Source organism: Seriola lalandi, unplaced genomic scaffold (genome assembly GCF_002814215.2).
Source record: "Seriola lalandi dorsalis isolate HSWRI2012SDOR001 ecotype SW California unplaced genomic scaffold, Sedor1 jcf7180002054262, whole genome shotgun sequence".
NCBI classification, from domain to species: domain Eukaryota; kingdom Metazoa; phylum Chordata; class Actinopteri; order Carangiformes; family Carangidae; genus Seriola; species Seriola lalandi.
This window is the reverse complement of record NW_019524815.1, coordinates 409,065-432,110: the sequence shown is the minus strand read 5'-3', so window position 1 is coordinate 432,110 and position 23,046 is coordinate 409,065. Positions and strand designations below refer to the sequence as shown.

Sequence of the window (23,046 nt, the reverse complement as noted above, 5' to 3'; positions counted from 1 at the left end):
TATATATATATATATATATGCATATATATGTGTATATATATATGTATATATACACTGCTGTTATAGTGGGTTAAATGGTTTAAAGATATCAACAACACTTTGTTTTTTTAACAAAACACTATACACTTACCGTATATATCCCAGAAGGAAAGGGGAAAAGGTCCCCTCTGCTCACTTTCTTAAAAAAACAGCTGTTATATAAATATATTAACATTATCCTTTTACCTAAAAACTTTAGTAGTTCTAACTATTCCATGTAGTATCTAATAAAAGCAAAAAGCCAAGAGGTTGTGTGTGTGTGTGTGTGTGTGTGTGTGTGTGTGTGTTTTTATCTGTGGATGTAAAGACATCATATTCCATATTCTTTGAGGAGTTCCTCCGTGGTGGTTGCATGTAACCAAATTTAGTTTCAGTGGTTTTTCAACTAATACCACAACAGATAGAAAAGGCGTGGATGATGCAACTGATAATTCAAATAATCTGGAGCTGTGATAGATACTTGTATGTGTGATTAAAATTCAAAACAGTATTGTATTAATAACTGTTTCTCAACGCATTCCTGTACTGCTTTATAGCTTTTTAAATTTTGAGGGGGAAACTCACATTAGATGGGTATGAAGACCTGCTGTATCATTGAAGGAGCTAATCACATTGGAACAAATGCCAGTTTATGTGACAGAGTTTAAAGTATTGCAGTTAATGTTTCTTATGTGTGTGTTTGCAGGAAATCGCCTTGTCATACAATGTGGTCGGCGCCCAGAGGATCTTTGCACCCCTTGTGAACCTGAGACATTTACAGTGAATGCTAAAGACCAGAAGTGTACTAGATGTACACAGTGTGTAGGTAGGTTAGCGTGTCTTAGTGATTACAAAAACATTTCCTCAGTAGTGTACAATCTTGAGAATTCACTATAGAAATCTGTAAAAATTGATAGATTTTGGACCTCTCTTTCCATCTCTTTGTATATTTAGGTGCTCAGGTCCTTGTGAAAGCATGCACAGCCACAAATGACACACAGTGTGGCTGTATAGACGGACTCACCTGTGGTAATAGCCAGTGCTCCTTCTGTGTTAAGACGTGTGGCATAGGCGAAGAACCTACAACGGATCGTAAGTAAAACTACAAAGAGACACATACACACTATACAGGTTACAAAGATAAGCAAGTCATCTGAATGGCTTGTCTGTGCAGGTTCTTGCAGACCGTGTCCAGTTGGAACCTTCAATAACCAAATTCACCAGATGTGTAAACCCTGGAAAAAGTAAGTTATACCCTGCTCTCTTTTGTTGTAGTCATTGTACTCACTGACAGATGTGATGAAAACTCAGAAAAATCTTTGGAATTCATTGTTTTTATTTTTTTTCCTAAGGTGTCCCAATCTGGGTCAGTATATCGAGAAATCGGGAGATGCATCCCATGACATTGTGTGTGGTAACGTGTCAATTGATGCAACACACAACCCCAATCCACCTGGTAAGGCACAATTCTGTTCTTGTAATGAAGTTGTGCTTTCATTTTTATCTTTATATATACATTTTTAAAGCCAGGTATCATTTCTTGCTGTTTCTATCAGGTACCGCAGAACCGGCATGGCTGGTCATATCTGTGCTCACAAGCATAGCTCTCATTAGCTTCAGCATCATCGTCATCGTCACTGGAGCTGTGAAAATTCTCCAGAAAAGAAAGAAGACAGAAAAGGCGATCAAAAAAACGCCGATAATCAGAACCCCTACAGGTATTGTTGTACATCATGATAGATTATGAAGAGATTATTCAGTACCTGAATGATACTAATGATACAAGATGTTTATCAAGCCAATTACAGCCACAGTAGAAATATTTGATTTTGTCCTGTTTGTCATTTCTTTAGATGAACCTATGACTTTAAGAGCCATAGAGTGCAGTTTTCACGAGGCCCAGCAAGAGCAAGGCAGCAGCTCAGAGTCACTGAACTCCAAAGACTCCTCAGACCCGCTCATTGTATGAATGGACCAGGGACCAGGCAAGAAATTGAATTGAAGTTGAACTCAGGTCAATAATAAGATGTGACCCCTCTCTGTGATGCTGAGCCACAAGTTTGAATGTTGTCTTTGTACTGCCAATTAGCTTAGTTCTAAATGAAACAAAGACAACACCATGTACACCCAGTTGTTTTTTTTACCCACCCTTTTTTTCCTTTATCCAGATAACCTACGCTACTGTGAAAAACCTTAATAGGTCAGGTTAGAGGTAAGGTTTTGCTCCAGGTTACAGTCTCTGTGATACAGTACATTTACACATTGGAGCAAGGGGAATTCTGAGAGGGAAAAAACAAGGTGGACTGTCAACAGTCTAATCATCATGTAAATTATAGCAGACAGTGAGGCTGTTTTTCCCCCTTTCACTTAAGCTTGAAAGATCAAGTAGTCCTAAAATAGCAATGGAAGGTTTTAAATCACCCAGACTGAGTTTGACAAAACATCTTACATTAAACAACAAAGTCTTTTGAAACCAGATGAAGGTTGGTTAACTACTTCTAAACTACATTCAAACAGAGTAGTTGGACTTGTTGGACACCCAGGCAACTGTAGGGTTTGAATAAATGTGAGTGAATTTCGCTGCACAGTTATCTGTACGTCTGAGCAGTGAAGCTGCTGTGTTACTCTGTATGAATGTACTGTACAGTGCAGGTGGGTGTTCAGCTCAGTGTAAAACATTTGACTACAGACAGGTTTTTATTGACAGCTAATGCTGAGCCCACACATTCCACCCAAAATAGATGTTTTGTTCTACTCAGGTTCCATTGCTCTACTTAGTTAACTACTGTTTACTGCTGACTTTGTACATTGATAACCCTGTTATGTTGCAGCAGCCAAAGCAAGAACTGTGTCAATCAATAATTTTATCTGGTGAAACATGATTTATCAAAGGAAAGTTTCTTACTTTTTGTCTGTATTATTTAATTTTTTGTGCGGATGGCAACTACTTTGTCTGATACATTGTGAAGATAATAAGAATATTTTTGTGCACTATTGTAATGAAAACTGTTACATTGAAGGCAGTGTGGTATATAGCCTCTTCCACTCTACATTAGAAGGAACTATATGGACTTTCCTGCTATTGCTTAATTTAAATAGTCAAAAAGTCCAGTGAAGGGGGTTTCCCTTTCAGTGAAGTAATCCTACAGTAATCCTAATACGTTAAGATAAAGCACCATGGAGTCTACAATACAGTACTGAAAATGCATATCTACAGTACTTAGGTCTTTTTTTTTTTCAATGAGGCAAAAATTTGGTTATAGTTCAGCAACGCCTATTTAGCAAGTTGGGACATGCCTCTTGAACAAGAGTTTTGCAACAAGGCCTGGGTATCCCATGTGTAATCTCCACAGATATTAGAGTGCAGATGTGATTAGTCACACGCTGCACCTTGATTTTTGAGATTCCTCGAAGTGAGTCATGTGGGAAATCCTCAGGACAACTATGACACACATTTGGCAAAAATACAAGGCACGCAAAATATAAAAATGTGGCTCAAGGGTCATGTGGGAACCCCCCCCCCAGTACTGCCTTTTACTTTTGCTTAGCGCAGTGGAGTGGGCAGTGAGATGAGTCAAAGTGGAATGTTTTTTTGTTTTCTATTTCTTAACGTATTATTTCTTTTCTGAACTGTAGCAGGCGTATGTTTCTTCTGAAATGGAAAATTTTAGAAATATACTATGTGGGCTTAGAGTGAAAATGTTAGCCCACACCTATAGTAATGTATCAGTGACTACATTATTAGTCACAACTCGCGCAGAATAATTTCTGGCGAGAGACCACAAAGTTTGCAGGTGCTGCCTTGAGAGGAGTTACCACAGAACAGTTGAACAGTTATACAGTAAAATGTTCAGCTGTAGCACTTTATTTCACCTGTTAACTGACTCGTGTGTTTCTGGTTAGCGTTATATGTGAACTTATCTCCATCTCATACTTTTTAAATGACTTGTTTTTATAATAAATGATGAAGTTGAACTTTTGATTACACTGTACGACATGCATTCTTTCACATTGTACTTTTATGACATTTTTAAGCAACCAATAAAAATATTTTTTTATTTGTTGCACTTTTATACATAACATTTGCATTCATATTGGTCCACCTAAGCAGTGGCATATTTCATATGTAGAAAACAAAGCATGTTTTAAACGTGGGAATAATATGAACATACAAAAACAAACAAACAAAAAACAGACTACAGAATGGTTATATGTGTGTAAAATCATATCCTTGTTGTTAGAGCAGGTTTCCTGTGCCACCAATAATGTTAATTGGCTCTGATAAAAACCCACAGACAAAAATATACAAAAACATGAGTTGGACGTTGTACCAAATAATCAAAGGTTAAAGATGCACTTGTAAAGTTTTTGAATCTTTGAAATTCAGTTGAAAGCTCCAAAATTATCCATGCTCATGAGTTGGATATATTTACATTTGGATATTACAAAGCACTTTGACATACAATTATGACAGCTGTAATGTATTTTTCTAGCAAATGTGATATCCATTTAAATAAGAATTAAATACGTTAATTTGATTGTCACTGTGCTACTGTAAACAGGACTACAGTCTGGCCAAACTGCTTTGAAACAAAGTTGGCCAACAAACCAACTGTGGATGTCTTAACATAGCTTTGCTGATAACAACAGCTCTCAGGTTCAAAGGTTATTGCAGTAACTTCTTGTTTTCTCTTCTTGGTAGTCAATTGTTGGTTTTGTCAGGAGCTATGGATGAGTTATTACCATGTCCTAAATAGTGTACAGCTCACGGTGCCTACCAAAAAATCCCCCAAGACATCACACTGCATTTAGGCAATTCTAAAATGATACTAAGGAAGTAACCAATCATTTGACCATGGTTATTTCCTTTCAGTAAATCAGCTGTAGAGATAAATCTTCAGTACAATATAAAAGGAAAAAACCCCACAAAATTCTACAGAAATACCTGCAGGTCTAAAACAAACATGACATTTTGGATACTGACAAAATAATGATTAGCTAAATAAAAACAAATAAAACTCATCTTAACAATAAAAAAATGTATACTGTTTAAATTAAACACTCAACACAAGCAATACCTCAATAAACCTCAGTTTTCCCTTTGAAAATTATAAAATGCATGAGTTCAAAGTGTTTTCATTATTCACTTAATATTCTAAAATGTCACTTCTCTCAGCTCTTTCTCTTTGTTCCACTGGTTTAAAGTGCTTATGGGGGCAGAACTTAAAGTAATAAGTAATGAGAACTCTGTAACTGAACTGATATTTAGTGTTACAAGATATAAAGTTGCACTCCAACAGGACACTGTGCTGGACATTATTGTTGCTTGCAATTTTCCTTCTTCTCTTTTGGTTTAGTGCGTCCAGATTTTTCTGTTTGCCGCTTTGTGGGTGGGATGAAAGTAGGCTCCTCAAGGAAGTCATGTAAACCAGAATGCGGCAGGGGAAGCGACTGACAGGCTGGACCTATTATGGAGGAAAAGGATGTAAATATCCAGCCATTGTTTTACCAGTTTCATTTTGAGTGTAACTGGTCGTGTTTACATTACCTGTTTGTCCCACTCGAAGGCTGTCTGTGTCTTGCCTCCGGGCCTGGAAGGTCGGGTCCAGCTCCTCTGCAATGTTTCTGATCTGCTGGGTTTGTCTGCAAATGCAGCAGTTATACGTCAGAGTATAGTATATTCTATATCATCAGTTAAATATATATATGTTCAGGTAGAGACAATTACGGTAAAGTATAGGTGGGACTGGGTGGCTGGTTCTCTGGGGAGCAGTCCTCAGTTGCGGAAGGAAGGCCCTCTGAGTCAAGTCTCTCTCGCTGCACCTGAGGCAAAGGAGACTAACTCATTTCATCAGCTTATTTTTAAAATGCAGCTGTGCTAACAAAGATTATAGCAAGGCAATTGTTTGGAGCATATGTACCTGTCTCTCTCTTGCAGCTCGTCTGTCATGGTGACTGATCATTGCTCTGTGCTCGCGCCACGACGCCGGCCCCTCCAGCTCCCGAGATCTTCGCTTTGATTTAATTTCCTGCTTCTGAATAAAACGTGCAATTTCCTAGCACAAAAACACAGCACAGTGTCATTGTACAGGTGAATGTGAAACAAGAAATACATGGGTACTGACAACATGTCAGTTCATCATCCTACCTCATCCTGCGCCACCTGCGCCACTCTGAAGTCTCCCTCTGGGTAAGAACTACATGGAGAGGGTTGGGAGCTCTGTGAGAACAAGACAGTGAATGTCAGAAAAAGAGAATGAAAGAGAGACGAATCTTCTATCCTTCCTCTTTGGCTCATAAATCACAGTGTGTCATGATAAACTGTTAGATCACTTACCCTCCTGACCAGCTTTTCCTCTTCATCCTGCAGCTTGCGAGCTAGTTCTTCATCTCGTAGGACCTGATGCAACTCCCCAAGGTCCAGGCTTGCTTCACCCTGTTCTGGTTGTAGTGCCACTCCTAAGGGTGAGGTTTAATGTTATCAGAAATTAACTGGCAAATCAAATGGTATTGGAGCGAATATGATGAAAAAGAGCAAACTGGTAGTAAAATCATAGAAAACATATCAGATGATCAGTGATGAATCATGTTGTGAAACAGCTGAAAGAGAAGCAGACAAAGACTGAAATCTGAATCACACTGATAAGATGATGCAGCATGTAAAGGCATGTTCCTAGGCGCTGAAAGAGTCTCCAGAGTATTCATTCTCTCACGACATCAAGATTGAAAGATTGACAATGAAGACAAGAACGAAAGCACACACTGAAGATTATTTTAGGACTACTGAAATTATAGATTTGAAAAAGGAAATCACCCCCAAATCACCAGTAAAACCCACTTTTGTCCAGATTAGATGGTGATTGAGGGAAAATGAGAGGAGCAGATATACACAGATAGGAAGCACAGTTTTGGAAGCTTTCCCTCTACAGATCAGAGTTGGCTGCAGTTCTGGTTGTTACCTGCTGCCATGGGCCTTGACCTATCCCTGGTTGAAGCCCCGCTGCTGCTGAGGCTTTGGCTACGCTGTAGGGTTCTTCGAGGGGGCCACCCTACCCTCCCCTCCACCTCCTGCTCCTCCTCTGAGCTTAACCTTTGTTCAAGGGTGTTGTGCCCATGTCTACGTTCGCTTGTTGTCCTCTTGACCCTGTAGTCATATGCATTCCTCTCCCTCTCGTCATCATTAGTGTATCTGGGTTCTCTCCACCTTCTACTGCCTCGCCTTTCTCTGTTAGCAAGATATGAGTCTCTACTACTAATCTCAAATACCTCTCCGGCATGCTCCATATTATCATGGTGCCTGTCTCGGTCTTCTCTGTGATCTCTCCCACTGTTCTCTCGGTATGACGATCTCCTCCTCTCCCTGATATCTCCATGGAAACTGTGCCTGCTGGTGGCAGCTCTCTGGAAAGCTCTCTGATGTGGTTGGGAGTCGCAGCAGGAGACCTCACTCCCATGAAGCACCTGGCTGTCTCTGCTTTGAGGCCTTATTTGTAGTGGCGCCCCATTGCCACCAAACCTCACAGGCACACCCCTCTCTCTGAGGACCTGGCCTAGCATCTCCCACACTTGGCTGCTTTCATCCTGCTGCCTGTTAAAGCTTCTGCTATCGTCCTGAAAGTGGACACGTTTGTCAGGGTTGTCCTTATAGCTCCAGGTCCTTGCCAAGTCTCTGTTGCTACTCCTGTCATGTAGCCTGGCAGATTCACTGCGCTGACATCGCCTTTCTCTCACCTCGACCAATCTAGAGTCTCTATCCTGATCTCTGCTCCTGTGCAAACCCTCATACTCCTCTCTGTGGTTCCTTCCCTGAACCTGATTCCTAGGCCTCCTCTTCTCCTGTTCACCATTGTCATAACAGTCCTCGTCCCACTCTCCTCTCTCCTCCTCCCAGCTTCTGAGCTCATCTGTGAAGCTGCTGCGAGAGCAAAGACTTCTGTAGTTTCTCTCTTGCGAGTGATGTAAAGAGGCCCGCCGTTGAGTAGGTTCTGTGTTGAGTCTTTCATTCAGTCTCTTGGACCAGACAGAGAGTTGTTCAGAGAAATCTGTGTCTGACTCCTCTGAATCCTCACTCAAAGGCTCTCTCAACTCACTCCTGATTTGCCTAATGGAATCTGTGTGTCCTTGATTTGACCATGAAGTTTTGTTTTTCTGAGCTGCTAGTCCCCTGGGGGAGACAGCCCAAGACCTAGTTGAGTGTGAATGGTTGTGAGAGGTAGAATATTGCCACCTGGTGGTGGTAGGCGAGTACTGCTCCACTCCTTGGTGTGTGTGCTGGTGTGGGGAAGGCAGTGCAGGATCGCTGTGGCTGCCTTTAGTAATGCCAAACATGCAAACACAAAAGCAGGGAGGGTGGGTAAGGCTGTTAGCAGGTACTGTTAGAAAAGTGCAGTTATTGGCGAGGTTACACTTGGCATTAAAAATAGATGCATGTCACTTAAGTAAGAGTGTTTCTTACACAATTTATATAAATGTTTTAGACACAACTGAGGCAGTCTAATAAACGTATAGATAGGAATACAGGCACACTGGCATGCATAATAGACAATAGAAAAGACAACATGTTATATGCATGCAATCGATTCAGAACGCAATACATCATGGAGATGATAATACAGTGCAATGGCTACTGTATGTAGAGCATGATTTGTTCATGCCGTAATGTCTGTGGATGACTTACATACAACAATAGTAAGCTGTAGCAATGGAGCAAAGCGTGGTTAGAGAGAAGCTAAGCCGGACCTGGGTCTTGTCCTGCTTTAAGTGTAAAAAATAATTCTGCAAATCTCTGCAAATACCCATACCACAACATATTGATTAAAAAAATTTAAACATCACCATTTTCCTTGAAAAGGATTTTGCATTATGTTGGGATTTCTGACTAATGTTGCCACATAAGTATACAGGTAATAAAACAGAACAGAATGGGAAAACTTCAACTGTACCTTCACTGTGGCCCTCCTGCCCTCTGCTCCTCCTCCTGATCCTCTGCTCTTCCTCTTCCTGCATTCGTTTAGCTATTTCCTGTGGAGACATGGCAGTACTGACTGCTTGTTTGTATTACAAACCATAATGAGTAACCAAACAGGAATTTATGCTAAATTGAGATTACAGAGAGATGGAACTGTTCTGTCAAATAAGTAAATAAACAAAAGATACAAGTCTGTCAAGTTATGAGAAAAATTTCCAACTACATTTGAAAACTCTGTTCCAACTCCTCAAACTGTATCATTACACCATATTTAAAGCACTGTGAACTAGAACAGTCAGGTTAGACATTGTGTATACTGTTTTCAACCAGCAGGTGGCAGCATAACATATTGTGTAAAGAAAGCATGGTGACAATTTACCGTGAGCCTGTCACTCAAAATGAAACAAGAAATGCCGTCTTTACGAAACTTTTGATTAATTACTGAAATTTGATCCACCATGAGGATGGTTTCACTTTTCTATTAACTGCATTCCACAATTAAGAAAACACTAGACTTGTTATTCTATAGATTCTGTTTTTTGCTTTAAACCTACTCAGGTCTCTGATTTGATCTATACATTATTAAAGTTCAAGTGACAACACAAATGTAACATGGACCAAACTCTCAGACCCTGTTTGAAGACTTAGTTTACATCCCCATACATCTACAGTGTGAGCTACATCTGGCATGTCTACACCAAATGCTGAGCCATGTTGGGTAAATTAGGGCCTCTTTGAGGTGATCCGAGATCTTATTAGTGGCCATCTAACACAAAGCCAGCTCTGGATGCCAAAATAAGCAACTATTTCAGGCAGTGCTGTGGCTGACTCAATGGAAACTACAAGACTACATGAGACAAGCAAACTTTTCATCTCTTCAGCCTGAACTCTGGAGCAGAAAAATGCCAACAGAAGCAGGTCACCAGGACTGTGTCGTTTTATAAGTAACACCTTGTCACTGGGGAATGCCTGCTCTTACCAGCGCTGCTATACTTGTCTGCTCTCTGAAGCAGAGCCCCCCCACCACGTCTCTCTGCTGCTTTTCTAGGAAAGGGCAAAACTAATAATGTTCCCTACAAATCAGCAAATTCTCCCAGTGAATTCTATAAAATATCTCTCTGTAGGTTGCATTTGCAACATAAATCATAACTAAGAGCTAACGCATCTCCTTTTGCTTTGCAATCAGGGCGTTTGTGTCAGCCCCTTTGCCAGCATCAGCAGATAATTAGCAGCTTGCCATGGCAGGTTAGGCGTGGAGTGCCACGGGGATCTGGCATTTAAAAGTGCACAGCCTGGCGCCTTCTGTTCCTTAATTAAAGAGACAATCTACAGGGAGGGAAATATTGAATAAACACCTCTGATCAGCCAGTCATTAAGGAAGGTAGGCTAATGGGATTGTTAATAGTTCATAATTTGAGCCAAACATCAACACTCATAAAAAGAAATGGTTACACCCACACAGGAACAGATGTATTCACCAACCATATGCTGCATTACCTGGCATGACTTTTAACCTGCAGGTAAATGAGGCTTTACTGTTTAACTGAGTGCATTACACCTCATGAGTTCACACCAAACCCCTTTAATAATGATGAATGAACGCCACAGCCTCTGTGACCTCACATCCTCCATACAAGGAGCTTTTATGAGCCTGTCCAAGGCAGCGTCCTCTAAAAAGGAAACTGCAGGGTAAAGGAAAATATTATGCTGGAGCAGCCTTGTGACGCTCAGCACCAGCTGGGGAGTTATACAGCTCAACTCTTCATTTCTATTGGTGGGCAGACAGATGATTTTTTTTTTTGTCAAACAACTGATGTGAAGAAAATGCATGTGTGCTGTAAAAATGCAAAGTGATATAACAACAAACTTTGAATGTGTGAACATTGGAACGCATGTAATCTATATTTTTATAATTTGGTCACAAGTAGTACCAGCAACATTACTGAGATCTGAGAATTTTGTCATGAAAATGAGATATGGAGACAATATATAGAATTACTTCTCAGCTCTAAAAATACTTAATTTAAAAGAATTATCCTCATATCAAACTTGCAATGTCACTAATCACCCACTCTTGAATAAACACTGCACAATGTTTTACCTAACATGTCTCTTCCTGAACCTGCACAGTTAAGGTTTTACACAAGTCGACTGTGCAAATCCAGTGAGACTAATTGTGCAGCCATGAGTGCACTTTGTATGAGGAGGTTGATGATCCATGTCTGAATCAACCACCACAGAAATTGCTTGAGCCATCATCCAGATGGTTAGCTGACAGGTTGCGTCTCCGTTTAACAGCTGACTTTGCTCATACAGTCCTCTTACGGCACAGTGGGCACATCCGAGGCTCAGAGCAGCACTTTGCCGCTATTCATTACGGACTCAGTCAGTCCTAAGAGAGAGCAAAGAGAACCATACGATACTCCCTCACCTGCTGGTAACAGGCACATAATTAAATGATATACAAGTATGTCCCAAGTGCCATATAAGTCTATGAGCCGCTTTGATGAATGTGCTTTTGCTAACTTTGAGGGTAATTCTGGTGCTATTTTAGGTTGATGCCCAGGTTTTGGCTGCACACAGTGTTATAGTTTGAGACTCAAAAAAATCATTCTTCTACCTTCACAAGCAGCTATTTTCTGCACCATGTGACACACTTCGTACAGGCTTCAACATGAGCTACTGAGCCAGGGAATCCATTACATACTCCATTATAGGAATTAACAGTCTGCTGTGTCTCAAACTTGGTATTGGTTTGACATTTTGACCTAATTTGTTACCAATGGAATCCCTTGTAACTGCAGTTAATTCAAGCAGAGCACAGCCTCTTTGTCTGTGAAGAAGGAAATGATCATCTTTTAACAGTCAGCTGTCATGCCCACAAGAAGTGAATACTTTTACTATTTTTGGTGTTTAGTATCACTCTGAATGGCTTTCTCGCCGTTTCTCTTTTATTACAGCCTTCTCCTGAATTAAAACTAATAAAATTGAACTTGTTCGCACAGTGTCTCACTTTGATCCGGTTACTGACAGCAACTTGACACCCACGGGAAAGGATTTGTTCCTCTTTCAGGAGCAAATCCCTCAAAATGTTTCACTTTACAAACTTTGCTGTCGTGTCTGAGATTTCTTATTACTTGAGACAGAATTCCGTTTTAAGCCAAGCTTAACACATTTGAGTTTTAAATTTAGAAATGACAACATGAGTGACTGGTAAAAGAACACTGATTTTCAACCTTGTTTCCATATATCAGTCATCCGAGGGGGCACGTGTATATTTTGTTCCCTATATTGCTGTAGCCACCTGTAGCATAAAACCACAAAAAGATCTGAAATAAAGACTTGATCTCTTGTCTCTCTTTATTGGGCATTGGACTGATCTATCTCCACTGATCATATCATGTGATGGATTGCATGACGGCTCATTAGGAGTTTCCGCTCACACTCTTGAAATGTGCAAGATGCCTTGGATGGATAATGTTTTGAATGTTAAATGTTGCTACCCTATGTGCCAGTGGTAGAAAGTAAGCAGAGCTGTTGTGGATGTTAGCTGAGTCACCAGCCCCTTTTCATCCATACAAAAGCAGCAACTGTTTTATTGTTGTGCACTGTGAAAGAGGACACAATGCATATTGGTGTGAAGTATTCATGCACAGATTGACTTGTAGTCGGTGGGCAAATGTCTTGTTGGCAAAGATAACTGATAAAAACTGAATCATTTTATAAAAATATCTTCTTGCATTGAAGATTCATTTTTTTGTTCATGTTATAGTAAGCCTACTTTCAGTGTGCCAAGTATGAGGTCTGCTCATTTTAAGTAAAAAACAGTAACCTGTATGTAGAAGCCTGCCGACTGAGAGACAATGGCTTCATGTAGATACTGATGGGTGCAGATTTCCAATTCGAAAAGATTTCTCACAATGAGGTGGGTGGTAGGTGCATAATTTATGATTAAGTGCGGATTCAGGTGACATCAAGTTGAAAACTGCATTAATATGACATGGTACATCACTGTACCAGTCCTCCCACTATGTCAAAATAGTGTAAAAAATAGTTTAAATGAACCATGTGATCATAATTGACATTGAAATTCTATTTTAAAACCAATTTCTAGATCTTTAATGCATTGATTAGAAGACTGTCAACTAGATGCAGATAGAGTAAGATGTAAGGGCATCGTTATCCTCATACTGCACATATTCGTACTCACCTCATCATCCTGCTCCCTCCTCTGGGCCTCCTCAGCACACCGCTGGATCTCATCCTGAATGACACGGGCGTACTCAAAGTCTTGCTCCTCTCTAGGGAAGGAAAGGAAATTTAGAGCTGAATTCTAAATTACTTCTTCTAAGAATAGAAGATAAATCTGCACAGCAAATCCACATTTAGTAAACTTGTATGTATAATATAAATGCAGATGACACACACATGTAGTAAAACCCACGAAATATGTATCATCAGTGGGTGTTTGTTGGAATTAGTGAGCCCATGCAGTGATGTTTGAATACTGCAGCATTATGAGCTGTGTTACAGTGTGTTTGGGGTGCAGGGGTCACCTACAGTTGTCTGGAAGTCTGCCTGAAGATGGCGCTCTGCTGGGCCCGCTGCTCGTCCTCCTCATCCTGCAGCCTTTTGGCTACACGGATGTCATTCTGCACCAGCTGGTTCTTCTGGATGTTGGTGGTATAGTATTGTTCGACTGTGAGGGCAAGGCAGAGAGAAAAGCAGAGGGTATGCCAATATCAAATGTGTGGCAATAAAGCACCATGTGTGATCTAGATTATACTGATTAATAATTACGATATTACTTCCAGTCTAAATCTGTTGATTTTTTTTGGAGTATTCATAACTGCTGTGCTTATTTAAAATGAGCTTTGTGACATGCCAGACCAGTGCACTTCTGAGGAATCCTAAAAACAGACGCCAAATTATATGTTTCTTTGTTTGTTGAGACATACCACAACTACGACTGTTACAGCCAATAGCTAAACAAAAACATGTTCAATGTCACTATCTTAGGTTTCCTAGGCTGCTTTGGTGAGTGGCGGTGACTCCATGAGACTGACTGTAGAGCAGCTCCAGCTTATATAAATTACTATATGTTTGTTGTGTGTAGCTGTCAAATGGTTGCCTGACATTGTACTTACTCTCCTGCTCCTGCAGGTTATGTGCCAAAGCTCCATCCTCCAGCACAGCAAAACACTGGCACACTGAAACATCAGAGGACAGGAGCCCTTCAGTATCAGACCAAAGGTTACCAAGTGTTCAAAAGATGAATGGAGGGGGAATGTAGGGGATAGAAATGTTTAATAAAGTGAATGGAGAAAAAAAAGACACAAATCTTAAATTTCACTTTATGGCTCTACACAGAGCCAGTCAATGATGGCTGTTTATACAACACAGACAAAAGCAGAGGAGTGTGCTTTCAAACTTTAGAAAAAAAGCAACCATCCACCACTCTGGCATGAATTCACTGTTAATTTATAAAAAGCTCTCAAAAAAGACTCTCATAAAATCCCGATCACAACAGGGTACCAGTGTTCCAGAACAAAACACAAGTGGCCACAATTATTACTGTCCTCCCAAAGTTGCTGAGTTCAGAAGCTGCACGAGATCCACCACATTCTAACAAAAGCAATAATTTTATTTGAATGTGTGTATGTAATTGTATATGGAAGCACAATTTATACATGCATGAGTACAAAAGATAAATAGATCTCTAAAAGTGTTGTTGAAAGGATCTTGAAAGGATGAAGTACAAGCAAATTTTTTTCTTTTGCTAACTCACTATGAATACCAAATGAAGATGCAAACTTTAGGAGCTACCACCTGCAACCATTTGTACTGGGAAGCCAGTGCAGATGGTGCAAATGTATGTAGAGAGAAATCAGTAAGGCTGCTGTAAATCCAAAGGCTTTGACAAAGAGCTCTCCACACACCAGCTCTGTCTGGTTTTCTGTATCGAGTCATTCTTTTTTCTCTATCCCATGATCCCACAGTCTGGCCACCTGCTGCTAGACATAGTAATAAAACATATCGGTTTCATGTCATTAACACTCTCTGAGCCTTGTCCTTTTTTTTGTCAGAAAGCTGACAAAGGCAGAGACTTGAATGGAAACACAAGGAACAATTATGTAATTAAAACGTGTGAAGTCAAACAAAGACATAATCAACAAGAGAGATAGTTAACTGCCCTGTTGTGACTTTAATGCAGTTTAAAACCGCAATCATAAGGTGATGAATATGCAGTTTCTATACAGTGGGTTAAATAGCTTCAGCATTTGCAGACTGTTACTCTCATCTATAAACATACCATGCATGTTTTCAGTGGTTTTTAATGAGCCACTACAGCCTCTATGCTGCAGCCCATGTGTGTTTAAAGTCTGTCAAAGAAACTCAAAAGTTACTCAAGAGAAAATAAACACCGACAGACAGCAGCATCATGGGCCCAGCTGTTTTCTCCACTTCCTTGATCTCTGCAGACCCACAGCTCACTGTGAACAGACAAGACCGCTTCGCTATCTCACTGATTTTCTTACGGGAATGCAGAATGGCTGACCTTTTCTTACAGTGTTGCTTTCAAATGCCAGGAGAAGGAAAGCAGACTGCGTTTAAGAAGAGATTCAGCTCATTGCAGAAAGAAAAGCCTCCAGCCTGAGCCAGAGGCAGGGCCAATTAAAAACACCTGTCCTGCTGCTAATCCCTCCACTGAGCCTATCAGAGCAGGCTCTATGGCATCTGTGGACACAACAGCCACATTTACAGCCATGCACTTAATGCTGAGGATGCTCAAGTATCCAGTTTATGAGCTGGCATAAATAAATACCATATGTTATTCATAATTGCCTGTTTAAGCTTTTAACCCAGCTATAAACCCAGATACACTTTATACTGCTGCAACACCATAAGCTCTTTTAAATGCCAAAAAAATAAATGTTAGACAGAAGCTATTTCTATATTATAAGTGGTATTATATTAACATGCAATTATACAGTTAGTAGCCACTTTTTTAAGTACAATTGTACAATCTAATACAATCCAATACAACTGTTCTGCCATAAAATCGCCGTCATTACGATGACTATAACATTCAGTTTTTTGACACCATCGTAGAGGTGTTAATTCAGTTGAAGCACTGAGGTCATAGTTAGTGGTGTGTTGTACTGGGCTGCATTATATTCAGAGGTTTTTCTAAAAGTCAGCTCCCCTCATGTGTGTAAATAAAGAGGACAAAAAAGTCAGAAACACCTCTCAATATATTGCAGTCCAGTACAACACCACCTTTAACTATGTCCCCAATAACAGACATACAATTTACATATAATTTAATTTACACATTTACGACAATGTCAACGGAACATTATGAGCTTTGTAAAGGTAGGATATTATTGCAGTAGATGGTGCAGGTGTACCCAATAAAGAAGCCATTTTATTTGACAGCAAGTTATTACAGCTGCATAAAACCGGTGAATTCCAAATAGGACTTCTGAGTAGCAAATATGATCTAGTATCTAGAATACCGTGCACGTAAACCTGGCTGTCAATGTAAGGGAAGATGAAAAGGTTGGGGCATTCATTTTCACTTTGTCTGCTAAATTTTAAAATTTAAATTACAAATTTACAAATTAAAAATTTAAAAAAAAAAGAAATGGAAGAACAGGAGACACTGGATGGTGTCATGGACGACAAGAACAAATGGGAGGCCTCGGGATTCATTCTAAGAGTGATATATTGAGCTTAAAGTCTACTGTGAAGTTGTGACCATCTGTGTGGCTAAGTGAGAACACATTAGGAATGCTTCTCTGTGACTGCTCTCTTGATAAGTTCTCCAAAGTCACATACTGACTTGGCATTCCTTGATCCCTATCTTTTCACTATTTTCACATTCATGGTCTAAATGTACAAAGTCCTCCACTCTTTCATTATTGCTGAACCTTACCTGAAATCACTAGAAACTGCTCTAACAACGCAATGTTAAATTTCAACATTTACAGAACTGGATCTGGGTTGATATAAGCAGTCAAAGTGAGGATGTCTCCTCTTTGTCCCAGTCTGTAAACAAGGAAGTGAGAAAAACATGACATGATTGTGATAAAATTTAAACTCTTTCTCTAAAAGACATTACTCTAAATCCTCCAAAAGGAAAAAACCTTCTAGCTGAGAACACGTCTGTGATTATGTTTCAGTCTATTGGGCTCAACAGTCAAAGTTCATGGAAATCACCCTGACGGCACTGGGCTATCAAAGGGGTCTGTTTACACCATAAATGACCCAACAAGTCTGCACTGAGAGTTAACCCATACCAAGACAGACATGCATTGCCACTTACACCTGTCGTGGAGCTTAAGAGACTATCCGCTAAATGGATCGCCGGCCTGCCCTTATGCGTCCAGTCTGTCAGTGAGGAGGGATTAAGTCAAACGCCTGGTTTTAATCCGACAGGACAAATTGACAGCCCAAAACACGAGTTTACTCTTAAATCCATTTCAGAAACAAGAACTAACGAAGGAAGGAAGGAGGGAAAGATTGAGGAAAATGACAGTCTTTTCCACATGAATGTGTATGTGTGTATGTTTGTGAGTGGGTGTGTCTGCATTGTGGGTTAACTTGTTTTTCCAAACGCCTTTAAACTATGGTCACGTTACATTTCTAGGGGAGGGACAAGGAGACCGTGTTATTTTGACTGCTGAACAGGTTTTTCAGAGACAGGGTGGGAGGCATTCAGGGCCAACAGTAAAAACATATGTTCAGTGCGAGTCCAGGCCCAGTGTATAGTAAGCTTCTTAATAAGGAAAAGAGCCTGTGTCTGTTTCCTAAGAGGATAGTGAATCAAAGATCCAGCAGAAAACAGAAATTGGCTGTGGCATTTGAACACCAGTGGCTAAGCTTCACTGAGAGGTACGACTGTCTAAGAAAGAGTACACAGCAACAAAAACGAGTAGAAAAGATTTAAAAATATTAGTAGCCACCTACTTTATAGTACAGTATGTTTTACAGCAGTGTGTGCAGACTGGCTCTGCAGTGAGACTGGGAGAAGGGGATATTACAAAGCAGGAAACCACGACCTGTATGACCTGAGAGCCTAAACAGCCAAAACAAAGTGACTTATTTCCTATTTTAAATGCTTTCCCTACCTCACAAATATTCCTCATAAAAAGAAACAGAAAAATGACATGCCATGACTATTTTTTTTTCCTTTCTGCTGATGTAACTATTAACAGCTGAAAAACTCCCACTAACGTTAGAGACCTGACAGCAAATCAACTAAAATAAAAATGATGCAGCGTGAGGGCGCAGCCGATCAAACACTGACAGAGATATTTCTCTTTCATCTTGCTCCAGTGGCAAGTGCCTCCCAAACAAAGAAACTGGCAAAAGGAGAAAATGACAAGGGTTCTATTTTAGGCCAAAATCCCCCACCGACCGCCCACGCGCTCTCCGTCTCTCTCTCTCTCCCTCTCTAACTCTCTCCTCCTCCCTGGTCTCTTCTGTTCTCCTGCTTGCTGCTTTTTGCACAAAATTCAACCATGAAGTGTCTGTCCATCCTACAGCTCTCTGTGCTGTGTTAGAAACCAGCCAGCTCATGAACTGGACTAGATTGTCATGGAGAACAAAAACAGGTGAGGGGGGGTAACGGGACTCTGGGTCAGTTGGTGAGAGTGAGATTAGGAATTGGGGGGGCGGGGGAATTCCTCTGGGAGCTGCATTCCCTCTGCACATCAGGCTATATCAGGAGCAACCAGAGGAGGGACAAAACAGGAACTGATAAGGGGGGCAGTGAAAACAAAGAAAGCTGACTTGGCTGAGACTCTCGGATGGGGAGGAAAGTGAAGGAGAAGTGAAACACGGGGAACTACAGCTCTTGGGGAAATTGGAGCATAAACACCCACAATGGGACAATAAGTAAAGAAGCAGAGTGGCACAGAGAAGGATAAAAGCATGGTTTCACAAATCCGTCTGGTGAAAGCAGAGGATGAGTGGAAAAAAAGGTGACACTGACCAGACATCTAATTTACATACGGCGATTGTCTCAATGAGCAGTTTATAGCTGCTGTCACTGTCTTTGTTTGTGCACTGGGCCACTGCTCGATAAAGCATGAAAATGCAAAGCTGCACAGTGGGCCCTTTGTGTGTGGAAACAAGAGTGGAGTGCTGAATTATCTCCCCTGATAAAAGACATGCAGACCTATTTCTATCCTAGTCATTAGTATGGACATGCCAACTCGAGTCAACGGTCTACACCCAGGCCTCAGCTTAGACATTCCCTACCTGTGAATATTTTCAGAGTTTCACATGCAACTCATTTAGAGCTGTGTTTTTATAACAATGAGACAATATTGTAGCTGTTTATGTGAATTTTTCCTTTTCCTGGAAAAACTGTTGGGTTTTTCTCAGCAGCAGGATTTTGCGAAGTGAATCTCCACTCTAAAGCTAACTCTTTCTCCGTATTTAAATGTCTGCATATATTGGACAGCTAATTTATAATCGTAGTCTATAGTTCAGAGACCTTTAAAACTGAATTTCAATTAGCAATTTGACTTGAATATGACAAGCAGTTCTTTGTATTGCAAGAAGTCAGAAAAAAACTAAACTTCACTTATGTTGCCGTCCAAGTCTTCATCTGGAGTGATAGCACTTTCTTCCCCCAGAAATCACAGATCACAAACAGCTACCTCATTCCCTCCTCTTATCTGTACCCAGCAAACCAGACCCTGTGTATGATGAGAGCCATCTCTGTGCAGCTGTATGACTGAATGTGTGTCATTGCATATAGTCAAAACATGTACTGTAGCAAGCTACTTCTTATCTGAGCTAGACGCCAAGTACAGATCCCATGGAACTCAAGCACAGACACGCAAGGTCCATGGATAAAACGCTGAATCCCCACTGGCTCCATGTCTGCAGTTCAGTAGCTGACCCTGACCTCTGACCATCCCTGTGGAGGGAGTGAACAAAAACAACTTTTCCCCCAGGCCAGACCATGAAAGCGTGGCACATACTGCACATACTTTTTACACACTCTGTGGGGATGCATGGTTTAAACTTTCTACAAGCAAGAGCTGGTCCAGTTTGGGAGTGTGTTCTTCTTACCTTCTTGGACACGTGGAAGGTTGGACTGGTCGATCTCCAGCTCTGCCATCACTGTCCCTGTGCTGTCACTGACTCATGGTGATACAGAAGACCCTGACACCAGAGAGGGATTTCTGGAACTTGTGATCTAGCAAAAAGAAGTGGATCCTTGAGGCAATAAGAAACAACCCCCCCCCCCCACACACACACACACACACACCCGCGAGCCACATGAAGAGACATTTAGTCAACATCGGTGTCTTTACTAGCATTACTAGTTAACATAAATGACATTCATGCACTAAAGTCTCTACCAACTGAAACCAGTGGCAGCCTTTGTTGACAGCAATAACACAGCTAGCATGAGCAGTGCGGCTGTTAACATCGACTAGAGGCTACAGTCTAATGTAAAATGTGTATGTTTTGGAGGAGGCCACTTCTGTTTGTCAAGTAAAATAATCACCACACAAACATTCAATCAAATTGTATCCAAAAGAGTCCTTGTTTTATAACCTACCTGTTCCCAGCAGGCTGCCCACACACGCTCAAGTGTTGTGTTATGTACACACGACAACAGCCTATTCAACAAGTACCAAAAATGACAGCAGAGTGTCAACTTTAGAGTCGTCCGCACTTTCCCACTCCCTCCCTTCCCTTCCTCTTTTTGCCGTGTCTCTACAAATTATCCAAAAAAATGTCACGACAAGACAGCGTGCTTGACCGTTTCTAACGCCTGTACTTTTGGTGTGAATTTTTTAAACGAAACCGACAGTTGTTGTTCATCAATGAAACAAAGCCCCGTCGACTCGTGATGGGAAGCCAGGGCGGACAAACTTAGCCCACAGTCTGTCGCCGCGGCTGCTTCTTTCACAGCTCCTGTTCGGCAGCAGTGGGGGCGGTTAACGGCTGCTGCCTTCAGGTGCCCCTTGAAGCTCAGATAGATCTCTGCTAAAGTTTAACCACGAGTCACGATGTCCACCAATAAAAACCCAGATTCGCGTTTTTACCAGCTGTTTTATTGTGCATATGAAGAGGCAAAAATCCCTTCTCTTAAACCGTTTTGAAATTTGTTACACACAGAGTACAGGATCAGCGTTGAGAGACTGGTGAGGATGGTAATCAGGGTAAAAGATCAACCGACTCAGCGCAAAAGTATTAGAGTATGGGTTAAGCTGCTCAAAGAGATGCATATTAGCAGATAACAACACAACAGTAAGCTTAGCCTTTCACCTTCAGCTGGCAACAGCTATCTCACATTATAACACGACTATGATATTATACAGGCCTACGCACCCACTTACGTGTGCACTTACTGAGTTGCAATTTGTCCAACGGTCAGTGAAGGCAGCACCTAACCAGCCAAAACTTCCAGTCACTCAAAGATGATAACTGAAGTTTCCAGACTAATAGTGTTAAAGTCTGTATTTTATTAATCTTAAGAAGTAACTAAATAAAGATGGAAAATAGTGAAAACTGCATGGCGCTGTAAAGTGGCCATACTGGCAACTCTTTTAAAGTCTTTAAGCACAATCTGATAATGGGATAAAAAAAAAAAAATGTTGACTGATAGTTTAAGACAAAGATCTAAACAGGATGACGTGTGAAAAATAACATTATCATTACCAATATTCGCTGCAGGGTGAGGCTAAATCACAAAGATGGAGCTGGAATTTACTCATTAATTCAGATGGGCGGGAAACTTTCTTGCTCATATGTCAAAATAATATCAAAAGTCTCATTTCTGAGCAGGATAATATGCTGCTTTTAATACTCGTCTTCGAAATGTCAGTGATGATGAGAATAGGCTGCCTTTTGGTTTTGAAGGCTGCAGGTTTTGTGGCAGATGCAATTTGCACTCTGTCAATCTTAGATCCTTTGAAGACTGATAAGATGAGGGGGGAACAAAGTTGTCTGTTTCCGGGGATTTTTTTTTTTCTCCCCTGTGAGCCACACTGAAGAATTTACATTGTAAGCCAATTTGCAGACAGGGTGTAAAAGATGTCAGACTGCACTGCAATGTTGCCCTCTGCTGGATGTATTTATGTCAGAGTGTTGTCAGTGAGTCACAAACCTGCCAGGTCACATAGCTGAAAATGATAGTGAGTGTTTCGGTGTGACGTGTGGCTTCGGGGTGAATGACTGTCATGAGGTTTAAACTATTTATAAGTCAGGTATTTTCACTGATAAACTCCAGCCAGGCCGTGTTAAGGTGGAATCAAGGTCAATAAGATACTGTACCATCTGCATAATGTCTGGTGTGCATGGGGTTACTCCAGTGGCGAAGCGCATTGCTATTGTACACATTCTGTATAAGTCTAGATTAAAACAATACGCATGTAGCTGTATGTAATTCTGATGCAAGTGATGGGAGACAGAATTGTGCCTTTGTGTTTGAAAGTGACCTTTAAAGCTCAGCGGAAGTTAGTCAAATGAATTGAGTATCTTCCAAACTTATAGTCTTTTTTAGTGCAAAGTTCCCTTTTAGTTTTTCCCTGCAGACTTCTGATAGAAACACGAAGAGGGAATTTTCTACTAAACGGTTGTAACTTGATTTGTCTAATTCAAACAGCTGAAGCCTTATTCTAGCTTCAACTGAACTCCAGTGTATATTTAACACAGATGTGGATTTTGTCCCCCGTCAATTACATTTCATTTGCATATAGGTAGGAATCTCTTCTCAGCCAGTACTGACAAGACAGCAACCAAAAACTGTTTCAGTGTATGCACAGGCATATGACCTATCCTTTAAGTACTTATTTTGTAAGACATTATTCCTGCACTTGCTCAAGTACATTTAAAAAAATTTTTTTTTCACTTTAGTCCATTTGTCAAACAACTGCATTTTCTTATATAGACATTTTGTGTTTTTTAGCAAAGCAAATATTAACTCACAGATTACAATGCATTTCTATGTTTTAAATCATCCACATGGTGAGATCTAATCCCACCAAGCAACACTTTCCTCACATACATACGACAATAAAATGCTT

General features: G+C 40.6%; 2 protein-coding genes across 4 annotated transcripts in view; one reads left to right on the top strand and one right to left on the bottom strand.

Moving 5' to 3' along the window:
- The window catches only part of LOC111654192 (tumor necrosis factor receptor superfamily member 9-like), a 4,484-nt gene extending 484 nt beyond the window's left edge, over positions 1–4,000 (top strand). Inside the window, exons 2-7 of the mRNA XM_023405101.2 lie at positions 725–844; positions 973–1,110; positions 1,193–1,262; positions 1,371–1,474; positions 1,575–1,736; positions 1,872–4,000. Of these exons, the coding sequence (XP_023260869.1) occupies positions 725–844; positions 973–1,110; positions 1,193–1,262; positions 1,371–1,474; positions 1,575–1,736; positions 1,872–1,987 (710 nt within the window). The 3' untranslated portion in view covers positions 1,988–4,000. The remainder of the gene's footprint in view (positions 1–724; positions 845–972; positions 1,111–1,192; positions 1,263–1,370; positions 1,475–1,574; positions 1,737–1,871) is intronic.
- A 60-nt stretch (positions 4,001–4,060) lies between these two features.
- On the bottom strand, positions 4,061–20,928 carry ccdc187 (coiled-coil domain containing 187). 3 transcript variants are annotated; one of them, XM_087173644.1, is made up of 13 exons: positions 20,574–20,928; positions 20,078–20,224; positions 14,134–14,196; positions 13,547–13,685; positions 13,197–13,287; positions 8,961–9,039; positions 6,978–8,327; positions 6,356–6,477; positions 6,167–6,238; positions 5,940–6,074; positions 5,747–5,856; positions 5,567–5,661; positions 4,061–5,483 (listed from the first exon to the last, which is right to left on the bottom strand). In XM_087173644.1, exons 2-13 carry the CDS (start codon positions 20,124–20,126, stop codon positions 5,335–5,337), a joined length of 2,454 nt encoding a protein of 817 aa, XP_087029770.1. In that variant the 5' UTR covers positions 20,127–20,224; positions 20,574–20,928; the 3' UTR covers positions 4,061–5,334. The 3 variants fall into 3 exon arrangements, with proteins under 3 accessions (XP_087029770.1, XP_023260866.1, XP_023260867.1); XM_023405098.2 differs by having other exon boundaries at positions 20,078–20,204; XM_023405099.2 differs by having other exon boundaries at positions 5,747–5,841; positions 20,078–20,204; positions 20,574–20,927.
- Between the last annotated feature and the right edge of the window lie 2,118 nt (positions 20,929–23,046).

Coding starts and splice junctions, on each gene's coding strand:
- ccdc187 (XM_087173644.1), bottom strand. CDS start 20,126: ATGGCAGAGCTGGAGATCGACCAGTCCAACCTTCCACGTGTCCAAGAA. Junction 6,075..6,166: donor CGCAGGTGGCGCAGGATGAG/GTAGGATGATGA, acceptor TTTTTGTGCTAG/GAAATTGCACGTTTTATTCA. Junction 5,484..5,566: donor CCTTCGAGTGGGACAAACAG/GTAATGTAAACA, acceptor CCTCCATAATAG/GTCCAGCCTGTCAGTCGCTT.